Below are 16,880 nucleotides of genomic sequence, written 5' to 3' on the forward strand. Positions count from 1 at the left end.
CACAAAATACACTCAGTCACTACACTTTACAGTATATTCTGTGAAGTGTTTGAGACATCTCGGTGACGTGATAAGGCGCGACATCAAATACAAGGATTTTTGTTAGTTATTATAATCCTTGCATTTGACGTATTACTTTATCACGTCGTCGAGATGTTTCGAAGCACTTCACAGGATTTACTGTAGTGTGAGATATAAGGTTTCCACAGCCAGCCACATCGATGGTGACACTTCACTGGCCAACAGTTCTTTGATGTGGTTGTGGTCGCTTGATCTCTCCCTGCAGTGGAGATAGGTTTCTTTTGTTACCAAGCCTCTTCCGGTGGGCTAGAGCAGAAGTGATACGTTTTCTCATTAGAGTAATAATAATAATAATCCTTGCATTTGATATAGCGCTTTTCACGTCGGGAGGACGTCCCAAAGCGCTTCACAGAACACACTGTAAAGTGAATTGACTGTATATTTGTGGGCGAACGCAGCAGCCAATTGCGCACAGCAATGTCCCACAAACAGTCGTAGATTGAAAATGATCAATTTATTATTGTTTTTGGTTTTGGAGGGACTATTATTAGGCTCTGTGTGGAGTAAGGAAACTTGCCCAAGGTTTCGTCCTCTGCCTGGAATTGAACTCAGGTCTCTCGCTTGCAAAGCGAGTGCTCTAACCACTGAGCTACAGGACTCCAGTAGATAAAAGCTTGAATGACGATGACGACTGGAAGGAAGAAGGAAAGCCACAAGTTTTCCACTGGAGGGTTATTGGACTGCTGATGTTTAACAGGACAAAACAAAACGAAAAAAAAAAAAGCCACCATTTCTATTGTGGCTCTGTGCTGTGATTCCACACCACGAAGGCAAGGTTAATGAAATACTTAAAATGTCAAATTCATTTTCTCAAATTTGACATTCAATTACCACTGGATTAATGAACAATTCAAAAGTACTTGCTCCTGCCTTCATGCCAGCAAGCCTCTACAGCTGTGCTGGAAACTATCCGGCCTTCATTTCAGTGGATTAATATAATCCTGTTTTGTGTCGCTTCACTGACAAAGCGGGCAGTTTCTGCTGCTGGACTACATCTTGTCGTGCCCGTTAGCCTGCCTCGGATGGTGGAACTCTCACCTCCAAGTCCGGAGTGAGTGAGTGAGTGAGTGAGACGTTAACCTGTGGACCCGTCCTCCTGTTCAGACGGATCCCATGGCACTATTTGAAAAGAGAAGAAAGTTTCCCCTGGTGTCTTGGTCAACAATCCTGCCCATAAAATTGGCCGATCACGACACCGCGGTCTGTGGGACGTTACTGTGCACAAAGTGTCATGTTCGTCAGCAAAATTCAGTCACTACACATTACAGTAAACCCAGTGAAGCGCTTTGAGACATGTTCCCAAAGTGAATGTCGCTCTATAAAATGCAAGGATTAATATTAATTATTTGAGGTCTGCTTCAATGTAGGTGCATAGACTTGACCAGGTACATAAACTCAGATGTAATCTACGTGTGAACTCATGTACTCAGAGCAAAGAAAAGTCGAATGATTTGCGAGTCCAAAATTCAAATGGCAACAAGAAACCTCACCCAGGGAGAAAAGATGAGGGAGCTGCCATGTTAAGAGTTTGACCACCAGGGTCAAGCATAACATTCATCCTTAATCTCCCATCAAAAGTTTTCAAAGCACAAGTCTAATGGAAGGAGGCTCATTTAAGAGCCAGTCTACCCCCAACTGAGATCAATTTACTGTCTGTGTCAGTGTAATTCGACTGCACAAAGCAATGCTTCGGTCAATGTGACCTCAAACATAAGGCTTCTGAAGCAACATGTGCGAGGTGTACCGAATGCTTTTGTTCTCACTAATGGTAAGCAGGATGGATAACCCCAGCTTTGTTATTAAATTGTAAATCCACTGCACAGATTGAGTGCAAGGCAAGTGCTTTAGAAAGTCACGTGCTAAACAAAAGCCAGGTTTACATTGCTTCTGCCTAAACTTTCTTTGATCTTCAACTGCAGTCAAGTGGACTTTATAACCAGCGGGGTCTAAAATTATTATTAACAATAACATGTGGCCGTTGCTATTGGGATTCTGCAATAAGGAAACTTATTTCCTCGCTTCCTCCCTGCCCTCATTCGAGGCACATCTCAAAACGTACAGTAACTCTTTTACCGTGCTTTCACCTGTAGAAATCTAAGAGAATATCCCTCCTCTTTTCCAGTACTGTCACGGGATCTGTTAACACGAACAGGCGGATAGGACCTGGATTTAACATCTCAACTGAAAGAGGGCATCAGTGGTAATGTAATGCTTGACCCCAGTGCTCAAACTCTTGGCGTCGCAGCTCGAACCCTAACACTCTGAACCAGAGGCAAGTGTTCTACCAATTGAGCCAAACTGACAACATGAATGTCATTTTACAGAAGGCAAGTACCTTGCATTGCTGCACGTCTTACTGAAAACACCAACACGCATGGATAACAGCTGCTGAACTTGTCTTGTTCAGCTCTCTTCTACAGCTACTCCTCTTACTTACAGTCGTATAACAATACAATACTTATTCTTTGTTGCAAGCAACAGCTTTTCCTAATTATTTACACTACTTACCATATTCTACCAACGGAATCTTTATTACAAATGCCTGGTCTATGATATCCAAACTTGCTCTATTGGTTATGAATTTGCAGTGACATTCCCCGGTGTAATCCGTTCAAACTTGTTAGGAGGTTCAATCTCGGTTGACTGAAAAGGGCTACGGGCCAAAGCTTTGAACATTGCTGTGTCAGATGGTTCCCATCTTGTTGGCAGAAATATCCAGCGTGAATCTTTGGTAAATGTGTCAATTGAATACTATTCAGTGGTAAGCCAGAAGCAAATGGAAATATTACAAGAGTGCGTTCTATTTCAATCAGTCTCGTCTTGTAATAGATATATAACTGCACCAATGAAAAGCAAACAATTCACCCACATCTAAACAGTAAACCTCAGCACCATCTCCTGTGTCACTGCAGTCCAAAGCTGGCAATGGATTTAAGTTGCTTAAGCAATGGCTTGGCCTTGGAAAACGCATAACGAGCATGTGTTTTGGCATTTCCTTTTGCTCTGATAGTGACATCCTGAAAACCGTTTCTGTATTCTTCTGATTCCGCTTTCGTTATTCGACAAAAACTGGCCTCGAGCAACTTCGCCCGCCGTCAAATGAACTTTTGGCAACCCGATCAACTTAATGCTCACAATCCTGATCAAAGTAGCCAACCGTGAAATTGAGCCGCACTACATTGCACACGGCAGGAGATCATGCCATAATGCCCATTACTGTAGCATCTCATGCAACAGCATAATAGTTACAAATTCTGTTCTCTCCTCACAACTGCTTCATCATTTGGCTAATTCGATTGCAGTGCAGGTGACTTTGAATTTAAGCTCACCGGGAAATGAAAGGCACTGGAAACATGCCTCGTTTCACTCACTATTTGACATCAACTGAATTTGCTGGAAATCTCATCTGAAATTCAAGTAGTTTTTTTCCCCCCCCCCCAATGTAAAAGTGGATAGGAGACATCAGTACAGTTGACATTTGACAATGCGATTTTCCCTGGGACGTAATTTACAATGTTATTGCGTTTTCCATTCGGAGTTGATGAAATCACCGCAACCTATCGAGAACAGATCCAAAGAAATTAAAGCATCAGAAAGTCTAAGGCCAAGTTCCTTGTAATGAAAAAGGCAAGATAATGGGTCACAAGCTTCCCTTGAGGAATTTCTATTCGACACAAGATATTTATGTTCACACCTGAGAGGATGTCATTATACATAAGCGAGTTGGCTTGTTTGTTTAAACTTGCACTGTTCATCATTCACAGCATCCTTCCAAGTCACCCAAACATGTTCAATTACTGAAATGCAGCGATATGATGTTTGTTACACATATTTACCTTGCAACTGTCACCCATCTATGTCTTCACGTGCAAGACTAAAGGCTGAATTTTGATTGAAGTCTGCAATCATAGTCAAATCTGTACTTGAAGCAAAGATTGATTTCACCTCAATGCAAAGCAAATTTACACCTAAAGGACAACTTTCAAGTCAGGAGCATATTGCAAGGTTATCAACAGTAATAATAATCCTTTCATTTGATCATAATAATGGCTTGGAACCTGAGCTGGGGGTGAGAGACATGGGGGCTGGGGAGGAAAAATATGATCGAAAGCGGGATTCAATGAGGTAGGTTGTGAGATGGACCTTAAAGGAGGTGAGGGATAATGGCTTTGAAGAGATAAATCTTACTCACTCACATTCTCATTACCATTTATAGGACTTCACAAACTTTGAAGTCCCATTCTTGTCATTTTGAATTTTCGTACCATGATTAATTTTAAACATTATCCAGATATATTGCACCATCTGTATCGGAAAACAAGTGCAGAGTTGTGAAGCCTAGCTCCACTATATCATGAGTTGCCGAGCACATCAATGAATCTTAGCTTATCAAGGCGAGCAGGGAGGATGTCCCCCACTATTAGAGGAATGAGATACGAGCAATGATTAGACCAAGCTCGTGCTCTTCAGTCTTGAGAGAAGACAGGTCAGAGGGAACCTTACAGAAGTGTATAAAATTGTAAATGGGTTTGAAAAAGTAAACTCAGAACAATACTTTGGGATGCATCAAAACAACAGAACAGGAGGGACGTAGGTCCCGCCTCGCTCGCCCGCACTATCGGCGGGCGGGCCTTCCGCCACTCTGCACCCACCTTCTGGAACTCCATCCCGCAGTTCCTCCATCTCGCCCCCTCCCTCACTACCTTCAGGACCCAACTCAAGACCCTTCTCGTCGACCGTGCTTTTGATTTCCCTGCTTCCCCCACCCTGACCCTCAGCTCGGGTCCGTAACTCTGTCTGTCCAGCGCCTTGGGACGTCCTCCCGACGTGAAAGGCACTATACAAATGTCATTTTGTTGTTGTTGTTTAGAGTTGCAAATGCCCATTTAATAAAAATAATCCTTGCATTTGATACAGCGCCTCAACACGTCTTTGAGACGCCGCAAAGCCCTTCACAGAATATACTGTAAATTGAATGTGTATTTTGTAGGCGAAACGAGGCAGCCAATTGCGCACAGCAATGTCCCACAAACAGTCGTGGGTTGAAAGACCAAAGAGAAGTGAACGGGTTTGCAAGAAGGAGCAATTAAGTCCAAGACACTGGACTCATTTGAGGAAGCTTCATTTAAGAAACATCTGACCGCCGTAATGAAGACTATCGGGAATGCTTAAGTTGGAAAGACAAGATCAAATGGACTGAAGGGATTTCCCCATTCTGAATCTCTCCTGCGTAGCTTTGTGCAGTCATGAAGCTGAACTTCAAAGCAACGTGAGAAAGCTCTCATCGTTACTCTGTGTCAGTCAGTAGCAGGAAGCGTGCCAGACAAATTGATCACTTAAGGTCTGCAATTATCACCTCGGTAATTTCCCCGGCCTGCAGAAGATTCAGACTAATTTTAGCGACAATATTTCAGCGCCACTTGCGGTCGCCCGGTGATTGCTCTTGGATCGAAGATCATCTCCTGTGCGATGATGGAAATTACGGACCGCAGCGTACATTGCTGGTGTCATTATCTGTAACTAGACAGATGCACTGCTGGATGATGAGTGTGGAGTGGACAGATGCCAAATTTGATCAGAAAAATAACTCAGGAGAAGAAATGAAGTTCAGTCCTGACGGGCAGACTTTTGAAAATTGAACCATTTCAAACCACTTTCCCCCAGGATGGAGAATGAGTCTCATTTCTCCCGTCACTTGAAATGACTTGGCAAGTTGACACAGGCTCATGTAAATTCATTTTTCTGGGGGTGCCGGGGAAGCAATAAAGGGAACACGGATGGCTCCTTGAATTGTTTGATGGGTCTGAAAGATATTAACATTTAATGGAACAGAAACACTAGAACCCCATCGTGATGGCATTGTTTTCAGACTTTGAAAGCATCTCGCTTCATTTCTGATGATTCTGTCCCATCGCCCACAAATATACAGTCAATTCACTTTACAGTGTGTTCTGTGAAGCGCTTTGGGACGTCCTCCTGACGTGAAAAGCGCTATATCAAATGCAAGGATTATTATTATTATTATTATTATCTTGCTTTCAAAAAATAAAAATATATTTTGAAAAGAAGGAGGGTACAGGCATTGTTGTATCCTTTTCTCTTCTCTTCAAACTCAGCAAATTCAGGCTGCTTCGAGAGCCTTGCTTCTGTTTGGACCAAGAAGTAACTGAAGACTTAGCTTGGGATACAGTTCCCCTGAAGACTGCATTGATTGAAAATTTTTAACGTTGTTGCAGCGGAAGCAAAGGGACCTTCCACCTTTCAATTGTAACTTGAGTTTGTGGATGTCAGTCCCTGAATAAACAAGGCCTCGGTGGGGTCACAGACAAGGTATCATAGGTCGCTGATCTTTAGATGACTTTTCTTTGAATTCGAGGTGAGATATTTGAGAATAACAAAACAAGTGTACACGTTACACTGACTGCAATTTGCTCTTCTGATGACAATAATGATAATCCTTCCATTTGTTGTAGAGCCTTATCACGTCTTTGAGGCGTCCCAAAGCGCTTCACAGAATATATTGTGAAGTGAAGGTGAATTTGTGGGCCAAATGCAGCAGCCAATTGCGCACAGTAGTATCCAACAAATAGTCATGATTAAGTGACCAAATTGTTGTTTTTTTTGGTGGGGGGAGGGATTATTATCCCCAAAAAGCAATCCGTCAATTGACTAAAATCAGGGTTCCTAAAACCTGTTAGGTCAACAGAGGTGTGTGGAGTAAGGAAACTTGCCTAAGGTTTTGCCCTGCCCAGGAATCGAACCCTGGTCTTCTCAGTTGTGAGGCGAGTGCTCTGACCAATACACTACTGGACTCCATGGAGGTGGTAGATATGGTCAGTGCAAATGAATGGGTGTGGAGAACAGATACAGTGTCTCTGGCAATGATGTGGGTGTTTTGAGGAAGAGGCCCAGGAGTCTTACAGTTTATATGGTGTTTGAACATTAAAAAGCAATTATTCCCAGTCAGAGTAATTATCCCAGATCTAATATTTACATCTTCTATGGCTAAGTGCGCGTGAAGACACTAGTTAATGTATCATTTGGCTGCTAAGGTTCAAATGCTGATCCATATCTAGTTAGATATCAAAGCAACTTTTGTCAGCCTCAAAATGTTATCAAAAACAAGTCTGATGTTTTCCTAAGCTTCGTTCCATCAGAAAGCTCTCGGCTCAAGCCCCATGTTGCACATGAATTTGTATCGTCCAGGCTGACACGCCAATGCAGTACTAGGACATGTTGCCACGCTCTCTCTGAGATACTAAACTATCTGCCTATTCGGGCGGACATTAAAGATCCTGTTGCATGACTGGAAAAGAGAAGGGAATTCTTTTTCTCTGGGCTCTGGCCAATCACCTCCTAATAAAATTGGTTGAAATCTTCATGGCTGTTTGAGGGTCAGATCAGTGCACAAATTGGCTGCCGCGTTCGCCCGCAATCCACTTTACAGTATATCCTGTGAAGCACTTTGAGACGTCGAGATGATTTGATAAGGCACAGCATCAAACACAAGGATTATAATTCAGGATCATCCTCTTCCCCTTGTAACAAACAAAAATCCAGATGAGAATTGACACAGCAAACCATGGCTGTTTGTACATTTGCTCAAGCACCATCCTAAAAGTGCCAATTGCCAGCCAACAATGGTTGATGGGCTAAATGAATCCAATCTGCCTCTCCATTTACTGCGAAAATGTTTCTTTTCCGCTCATGAAACTGACTTGCCTAGTTAAATAATTCTTGAATGCTAATGCCTCCAGTGTTCGCACTGCGGTTAAGTGTGCACATTTATCAATATTGGCATCTCATTTGCAATTTCAGCGAAACAAATAACACAAAACCTGCTCAAGTGTGGCATTGAGCGAACAGGAGCTCCGATCTTCACCTGCGCAAATATTGTACATTTAACCCCATTGACAATTACTTACTTCCGACCACAGCGGGTTCCCGGCACAAGCTGAACCCGGTTCGATTTCAATCTCTCCACCCCCCCCCCTTCCAAAATAGAAGAAAATCCATAAAAAAAGGTACTCGATGTCTCCATTACATCTATAGGTGGATGGATGCACAGGTCTATAATAATAACAATCCTTGCATTTGATATAGTGTATTTCACGTCTTTGAGACGTCTCAAAGTGCTTTACAGAATAGACTGTAAAGTGAATTGACTGTATATTTGTGGGCGAAACGCGGCAGCCAATTGCGCACAGTAGTGTCCCACAAACAGTCGTGGATCAAAAACTGACCAATTTATTATTGTTTTGGAGGGATTATTATTAGGCGTGTGGAGTAAGGAAACTTGCCCAAGGTTTCACCCTGCCTTGTGTGGTGCACATCCACAGATATCAAGGGACCATGTTGTAAAGATCCATCGTGGGGGTTGCGTATTTCTGCAGACGAAGGAATGGCGTGCGCAAATTGTCTGCCGCGTTCGCCTGCAAAATACGCAGTCACTACACTTTTGGCAGCGTATCCCGCGAAGCGCTTTGAAACGTCCGAATGGCACAACACCAATGTCAAAGATGTAAGGATTAAGGATTAATAATTATTTTAGTCACAATGCGGCAGCTCAGCTCGGTCTGAATCCACTGCTGTAAGTGTGAACATTCTCCTGTGGTAGAGTGGTGAGGACGAGGCTTTGCCCTTTATCAGCCCTCACACTCACACGCCAGCCCGAGGCAACTGGAAACTGGACATTTGCCATTATTTTGTTTTTGTTTTCACATGAACGCTGAAGCTAAGAATTCAAATGCACAATCGCAACCTTGTCGAGTTTAGCGCAACTACAGAAGACCAGAGGCTTTGTGGTTTCAAATGCTTCCGCTTTAAAGAAGTTATTTGCCTGGAACTTGTCGTTTTTTTTTTAAAAAAATCTATTTGCGGTAGATGAATTTATTCGCTACCGCTATTGTTTGGCTGATGTGCACAGCTGGTGGATCCATTTACCCACGCTTTTTAGGAAAGCTCTTCATTCATGCTGTAGTTATGCCCTGGGAGACGCAGTGTGCGATCTACCCAGCAGTTGGCAAACTGCTCTGGGAACCGAATTTCTCAAATTGTCACTGAAAAATAAACGACAGAACAAGTCCCAAACAGCATTAATGGAGCAGCAGTCTTTTCCAAACAAAAAAGGAACAGCTTAACAATTCTGTTAATTGAATTATATATATCACATAGATGTGCACTGGTCTGAACTGATCATACACTGTTGTATTCTCTTGAGTGTCTTTACTAGTCAGGTTTGGCGTGTGTGCTCAGTGATTCGCAGTATGTATACTCAGGACCTCAGCCAAGAGAAATAAGCTGAGTGATCTCCTCACTGAGAACCATAGGAGTCTGCAGTACAGAAGATCATTCAGCCTATTATGTCTGCGCTGGCCCTTTGAGAAAAAAAGAGCGATCCATTCAGTCCTGTTGACTTGCATTTTTAGATTATTAGATAAATAATTCATCTATCCAGCTTCGGGAAAGCAAATGCTGATCCTGCCTCGATCACCACACCCTGTGTTACATTCCACATCCTTAATTGTGTAAATAAAACCTCCTAATGCTCCATTGCTAATTACCTTAAATTGATACCTTTCGTTGATCGACTGACTCACCAATGGAAATCATTTCTTCCTATCACAAGGTCAGAAGAGGAGGTTGGGTGAAGAAGGCCCTTTGGCCCATTTGATCTCATCCTTCCAGAATTCCTAACCTACTGTACCCTCAGCGCAGCAATAAGCTGTGTCTTAAATAAGTCCAGCGTCCTGGCCTCAATCAGCCTTCTTGGCGGCCTGTTCCAGTCTTCAACTCCTCATCAAATTTCCCCACAATCTTCAACGTTCCAGAGAAAATAGGTTTTGCTCTTCCAGTCTTTCATTACAAATCAGAAACACTGTTACCACTGGAGTGAAAGACATTCTCGTTTACACTGACATTTCCTGAGACGCGAGAAAGTTGTCAAAATGGCTCGACCTTTCAAAACGCAGGCGCAGCAGATCGATGGCTGGATTGAAGCAACTTTCCGTGTCTGCATTAGAACATCGAAAACTCTTTGCACTCTCACTCCTGCCTTCTGAGGTAGAACTGCTAATTGTTACTGATAAGATTTAAAAGTAATGTCGCTAATTCACCACTGAGTGTCTTCAACACAAGATTATCTCCCCAGCTCCAACCCAACAGTGCTTAAAGTGCTTTCCTCTCCAATGTAAACCATTGTGAGTCCCAGATAATAATCCTTATAAACCTTGCATTTGATATAGCGCTTTTCACGTCGGGAGGACGTCCCAAAGCACTTCACAGAACACACTAAAGTGAATTGACTGTATATTTGTGGGCGAACGCGGCAGCCAATTGCGCACAGCAATGTCCCACATACAGTCGTAGATTGAAAATGACCAATTTTTATTATTGTTTTTGGTTTTGGAGGGATTATTATGAGGTGTGTGGAGTAAGGAAACTTGCCCGAGGTTTCACCCTCTGCCTGTAATTGAACTCAGGTCTCTCGCTTGCAAAGCGAGTGGTCTAACCACTGAACTACAGGACTCCAAGATCACCCCACCCGCTCCCAAATACAAAATGCATCAAGGTTTGTACTGAGTCTGGACATCACTTCTGCTCTTCCTTCAGGCCCTGACAGCACAACCTCTTCCCTCAGGTGACAAGGATTTTATTAATTATGATTGATTATTATTAATATTTCATTGTGTTGGAAAGCTGCTGCAGAAACAGGCTTCATCACTTTGTCTTGGTCAGAGGGGAGAAATAAGGCCAACAGATAATAATAATAATATACCTTATTAGATCAGAGTAAAGGGCAAATGACATGTTCAATCACATTTTGAATGCTACAAATCTAGTATTGTCTACCCAGAGGCAGCCCAGTGGCTTGTGAAACGATTTCAATAATAACATGAACTCTGCACGTGAACCTTTGAATTAAGACTCAATGTTATGGATTTGAAACATGTCTCAATTATTGCTTTCCTTAAGTCTTATACATTGGTTTCTAAAAATATCAAGGAAATGTCTGTGAAGGAGGACGTGTCATTGGATACAGTGTCATACAAGAGCCTGTTTCGATTGCTTTCTTCGCGCATTTGGGGACCTTTGTTCCGCTCTTTGACCTCTGCCCTCACTTAAAAGATTCGAGTCAGCACGCAGAAAGGTGCATCGAATGCATAGGTTTCTCTTGCATTGTAATGATAATCAGTCAACAAAGAGTCAACGCGAGAGGAGAATGTGAGGAATGTTGCTCAGGCTCATTGGCAACCAGACATTTGACTGATGATATTCAGCTTCACACTGTCCCAAAGCACATTGATTTGTGCCGGGGCTGTGATTGTGTGTTGTCTTAAGTCAGAATTCCCGTTTAATTACTAGGATGAAAGCTGCACGTTCCACCAGCTGGAGTGGGGGGGGGGGGAAGTTTCATTATGAGATTAACTCAGACAAGCAAAGAGGTTACGATTCAGAATCTATTAGAGGTTTCATTAAGAATAATGTGATTTCCATGTAGCGATTAGCGCTCAGAATAATCACGGAGAGTAGATTAGTACCAGTCCATTGGGAAGGATTATGAAACAGGAAGGGGCAGCGTGCCCTGATGTGGTTTGAACTCGTATGGATTGGCTAATTCTTGGTGAGGATGCAGGCGGTAATCAATATCAGCTAGTCAACCAGGGAGCCTCCTAACATCTCAGAAGGCACATTCCTTTGCTCCCTTACATTTCACTGCTCTACGCAACTTCAATGGAACTGCCCGCACGGATCTCTTTCGTTTACCTTTTCAACGCATCAAAAAAAAAAGTAATCGCTTGCGTTATCTCTCTGACATGCTCCAAGATGTCCTGTAACGCTCCACATTTTTCCTAATCGGCCCACGTCCCCGCAAGACGCACCGTCTGTGTGGTGTAGTGTTCTGTCCAATTGCCAGAGTTCCTTTACAAGTGCATTGCTCATTGAGATTGATCTGCTTGAGAGACTGGAACACTAGGCAATTCCTCTGCCAGATGAGATCCAACCGTGACAGCAGATCTTTGCGTTTGCACGAAATCATTTCTCGTACTCCACAATAACAGTCCTTGCATTTGACAACAGGCTCATCAAGTTATTGACGCCAAGTGGAGGGAGTAGTGTTATTCGCAGGCAAAGGTGGCGGCCAATTTGCACACATGAAATTCCCACAAACAGCGATGAAACGAGCGGCCAATTTATCTGGAGCAGTTATTGGATCTCTGCATTGGGTACCCATTCCCCATTTCTTGCTCCACTGCGTGTTACCCTGAATTTACCTCGACTGAAATCCGCCATCAATTTAATTTGTTCAGATCATCATTTCTATTTGTCCTCATACGATCGGCCCCATGTTGGCAGTCACAAGAAGATTTATGTTGGTGCATTTAGATTTATAACATTAAGCCCGTTTGTCAAATTGTATTCACACAGCAGGTGCAGCACACCCAGGTGTAGAGCCATTTGCAACTCTCCTCATCACTGCACAGCAGAATCGTTTTCCCAAACGCAGCCTTGTACCTCCTGTTGTTAAACAAGACTTCAATCCAATGACTTAATTTGCCATTATATCCACGTAAGTTTGAACTTTCTTCAAAAGTTCCAAATCCAGCTTTCTGGAAACAGTCAATTCTGTGCCTCGTCTGCAAATTCAGCAACTAAGAAGTCTTGCCCAGTTGGTAGCACTCTAGGCAGAAGGTTGTGGGTTGAGCTCAGGCCTTTGAACTCACTGTCCAGGTTTAACGTTCCAATGCAATGCTGGGGAAGCGTTGCATTGTCATAGCTGCCGTTCTTTGGATGAGACAGAACCTGAGGTCCCCTCTGGTTGCTTAGATGGTCATAAAAGATCCACTGGCCAGAGAAAAGAGCTTTTGCCCCACTGTGCAGGTCAACAACCCAAGATAAACCCTTGGTTTAGCGCTTTGGGACGTCCTCCCGACGTGAAAGGCACTCTATAAATGGAATCTTGTTGTTGTTGGTTGCTCACCTCCTGGTTACTTTTGGACAAGTTGGCTGCCACATTCACCTACAAATACATGGTCATTCCAATAGGTACGTCACTATGTTTTGAGATGTTTTGTTTCGACAACTTGTTAAGGTGCTATATCGATACAAGGATTATTATTGTTCCAGCATTATGCGACGCTTGTAGGGAGCACATAGGATTCTAGCAACTCAAAGGTTATTGAATATAAGACTTGACTTTGGATGCTTTAATCTAGAGATTTAGATTGATAAAATGTTCATGTGCGGTAACTTGAGGCAAGGACACACTTAAATCATAAGATCAGTCAGCAACTAACCCCTGAACAGACCCAGAGGTGTTAACATTTCATAAGTCAATTAGTTAAGGGCTAATGCGATTTATTTGGTTTTTAAGCAACACTTAAGACAATTCCCCAGGAGATTACCACAAAATTAATATTTAAGTGCCAAAGGAAGCTGGGAAGAGAGTCTAAAATGTGATGCGGCTTAAGAGAGCAGGCAACGCAATCAAAGGAAATACCGTAAATAATACACAAAATATAGTGCCAATTGGTTGGCCAAATAAAATGGCTTTAAACACGAGTCAGTGTGTGTGTGTAAAAAAAACGACACGCTAACTGACACTGGGTTAACCGTATCCTTTAACACTCATTCATCTAGTTATGCAGAGTTGTCAATTCGAGGGGACGTGCTTTGCAACACTGAAGATAGTTCTTGCAGACTCACTTGTGTTGCTTGACACCTATGATGATGTACTTTATCTAACATGAAGCAGATAAGCCAGAATCCCTGTGCATTCAGAACCATTCACTCACAGAATTAGATATTTCCATTCCATGATTCGCCCTTGTCCTGAAATATCAAGGGTAGACCCTCAAAATCCGAGGGGTGTATTTCCTCGCGAGGGGTCGTGGGGTGGGTGTGCAGGTGAAATTAATTCATAGCAATGAAATAGATGGGGACGACCACGGAGGAAAGTGGTGGTGGTGGAGGGGAGAAGAGGAGTTATTGAGTGATGAAAAGTAAACTTTTCAATGTTTTTTCTCTTACTGAAAGGGAAAAGGAGACAGTGGCAGTAGTAGCAGAAAAGGTCTCCTCGTGAAGTGCTTCTTTCGCTTTACTTGTACAGAGTGTTTGTGGACAAAATTAGTTAGTGTACTTAACAGCAACTTGCATTTATACAGCGTCCCTCACGCACGGTAGAGTCCCAGAGCGCTTAACAGCGGCGGAGCACCACCTGAGCCAGGGGGAGGTGACCCTGGAAGGTCCTCAGATGGGAAGGAGTAAATCTTGCGAAGCGCTTTAATATGTCGTCCTGGCATGCAAAGGGCGATGCCAAACTATTGTAAGTAATGGGGAAATAGTCAAAGCCCCTTTGCTCCCCCAAGTAGGAATGACTCATCGCACAACTTGCCGGAAGCAGACAAAATGCATTACAGCGGATAAGCAACAGCTGAAATGTGAGCCCAAAGCTTCAGAACGGTGATGAAATTACACTTACAGCGCAAGTAATGTTTGGTCATTAACTTTTCCCTGCAGCACTGAAATTAGTGACAAATTGATACAAATACCCAAACAGATGGAACACTTCCAAATCGCGGCTTCAAAGTAATGGGGGGGAAAAAAATTTAAAAACACTAATTGATTCTTGGTTTCCCTCCGCAAAACAACACAACCCAGTTGCCGTTCTACATAATATTGTCGTTACTGTGCCTCCAAAGTAGATGTTTAAAAATCTTCTCGAAGGACAATACTTCACAGTTGTCTCCTGACACGTTGAGTCCTCTGTGTCGGTGCAGCTTTGCGCCTCACAGAAGTGAACCTGTTTATCGCAGTGCCTCGAACAGAAATGTTCAGCTGCGGCAGAGTTACGCGCAATCGATGCATTTTTACCAACAATAGAATGCATATTGGTGTTCCGTCACGCAACCAGTTCTCAAACTCTGCCTGTTCGTACCCCAACCATCACCCCCACCCCCGGGCAGAAGGTATAGCAACGACATCAATCCCTGAGAACGCTCTTACCTCCTCCCAAAGCCTTCAACTCACACATTTTATCCATCATGATCGAAGTAAGAGTGCTTTCTATGTTAGACCCTGCCTGAACTACAGGCTTCCTCAACAAGGTCAGTCAAGCTGTCTCTGCCCACTTAGTTGTGAATATTCAGTGATGCAAGTTCAAGTGCCAACATACGACCTCCAAACTGTTAAGTGCTAGCAAGAAAGCTTCCCAATGCAGTCCTTTATTCATTGCACTCACTGTAGCAATCATTGCCAGGTTAGACGCAATACAGCAAAGTCACTCTTGTTAAACTACGGCATAGTCGTAACACATAGAATGAGACATTTCGGGCAGTGAGGGCAGCCATTCAGACTGTCATGTCTGAAAATGATGAACCAGAGAACTTATGGAAGACTTGGTGAGCGACTTGGAAACTGCAACATGTTGTTGTCCCAAAATGCCCAGGGCATTCCGTGACCTACATCATAAGAATCAATCTAAATCTACATTATTCTAGTTTAACTGTCGCAGAAGGTTTTTTGGCCCATCAAATCCTCTCCTTTCGTAGGACTTTGCAAACTTTACTTTGCTCTTGTTTTCCCAGGAAAGTTTGGCACACCTACTCCCTGATCGCTGAAGACAATCGAGCTACACTTGAAACAAACCCAGAATCGTTTCCTACGTTCCCACATCTCGACTATTCACCGCTGGCCTGCCTCCATCCACAGCCCTTTCTTGCTGCAATTTCCAATTAGTTTTCTCTCAGTGATCCACCCTTTTCTTCGCCCCACATTTGAATGAACTTGTGGCGTTTCCTTTGGCAGCAAAGCAAGTTCACGGAGGGTTTTGCATTCTTCTCCTCTCGGCTTTTCAGAGATACACACACTGATGTGCGCTGGAGCCAGTCCCATCCCAGCATCTCTTGAAAATAATACATCTGACACATGAAAGCTACCCTTCATTAATAATTAACGACACACAAGGATAAAATTCCAGCACCACCCGCACATCCAGGGCATTTCAGTCCATCTGGAGCCTCAGACTATGAAGAACTCGCAGGCACAATGGACTGTGCATAAGCATTTCAGATCCAAACTATATTAAACCCCACATCCATGTTCTTACAGCAGAGGAGAAAAAGAGAGAGTAAAACACACAAGTGATCTCATTGTTGTTTCAGATCTCTCTCCATGCCAGACCTCAGATCTGTCACTGCTTCTGAGATGCAATTTAATGTCCCCGTCCTTTGAAATGTGTCTTTCTTCCATTGTCGAACATCTAAGGGATTTCAGCCACTTCCACAATAAAGATGATCAAAGGCGACAAAAAATACTTAAGAGCTCAAAGTGCTTGAATGACATTTCTGGGGAACACAGCAATTTCTAACATTTGTGCTCTCAAGTCCCATGATTTAGATACCTGAGAGAGCAAGACTGAGTGGTTTAAAATGCTGGATTTTGGCAGCTTAGCACCGGCTGCACCAGTTTGACATTTTATTCCCTCGTCTCGGGCCCAGGGTTGGATCCTGATCCACATTCTGCTTTCTCAAATGGACGTATTCAAACTGAAGCGGCGCGCCACCTTTCGACAGCCGATCAGAATCAAACTTCCTGGGTATGTCAGAACAGAGACGACGTAAATGTCAGGGCGAGAGACCAACGCACTTTGGTAAGCCCGTTAATTGGAAACGGCACTTTGCTTTATTGAGCTTATCCAAGATTCGAGTCTTCAAAATCCACGTAATTTTCCATTGCGGCTCAGTGGGAGGGGAGATAAAGCACCGCAGGTACACAATGGCACTCTCTTTGAAGTTGCG

The 16,880-nt window shown here is 43.3% G+C and overlaps 1 protein-coding gene across 4 annotated transcripts in view; it reads right to left on the reverse strand.

Moving 5' to 3' along the window:
* Positions 1–16,880, reverse strand: part of LOC103180398 (astrotactin-2) — a 390,078-nt gene that overhangs the window by 354,834 nt on the left and 18,364 nt on the right. For 2 of the 4 annotated variants that reach the window (XM_042337323.1, XM_042337317.1), the window contains exon 1: positions 3,918–3,947. The exons of 1 other annotated variant lie outside the window; for it this stretch is intronic. In XM_042337323.1, the coding sequence (XP_042193257.1) occupies positions 3,918–3,935 (18 nt within the window). In that variant the 5' untranslated portion in view covers positions 3,936–3,947. Of the gene's footprint in view, positions 1–3,917; positions 3,948–15,087; positions 15,161–16,880 lie in introns of those variants that run through there. One more of the 4 variants, XM_042337320.1, reaches the window with a different exon arrangement.

The sequence above is a fragment of the Callorhinchus milii genome, unplaced genomic scaffold (assembly GCF_018977255.1).
Source record: "Callorhinchus milii isolate IMCB2004 unplaced genomic scaffold, IMCB_Cmil_1.0 Scaffold8, whole genome shotgun sequence".
NCBI classification, from domain to species: Eukaryota; Metazoa; Chordata; class Chondrichthyes; order Chimaeriformes; family Callorhinchidae; genus Callorhinchus; species Callorhinchus milii.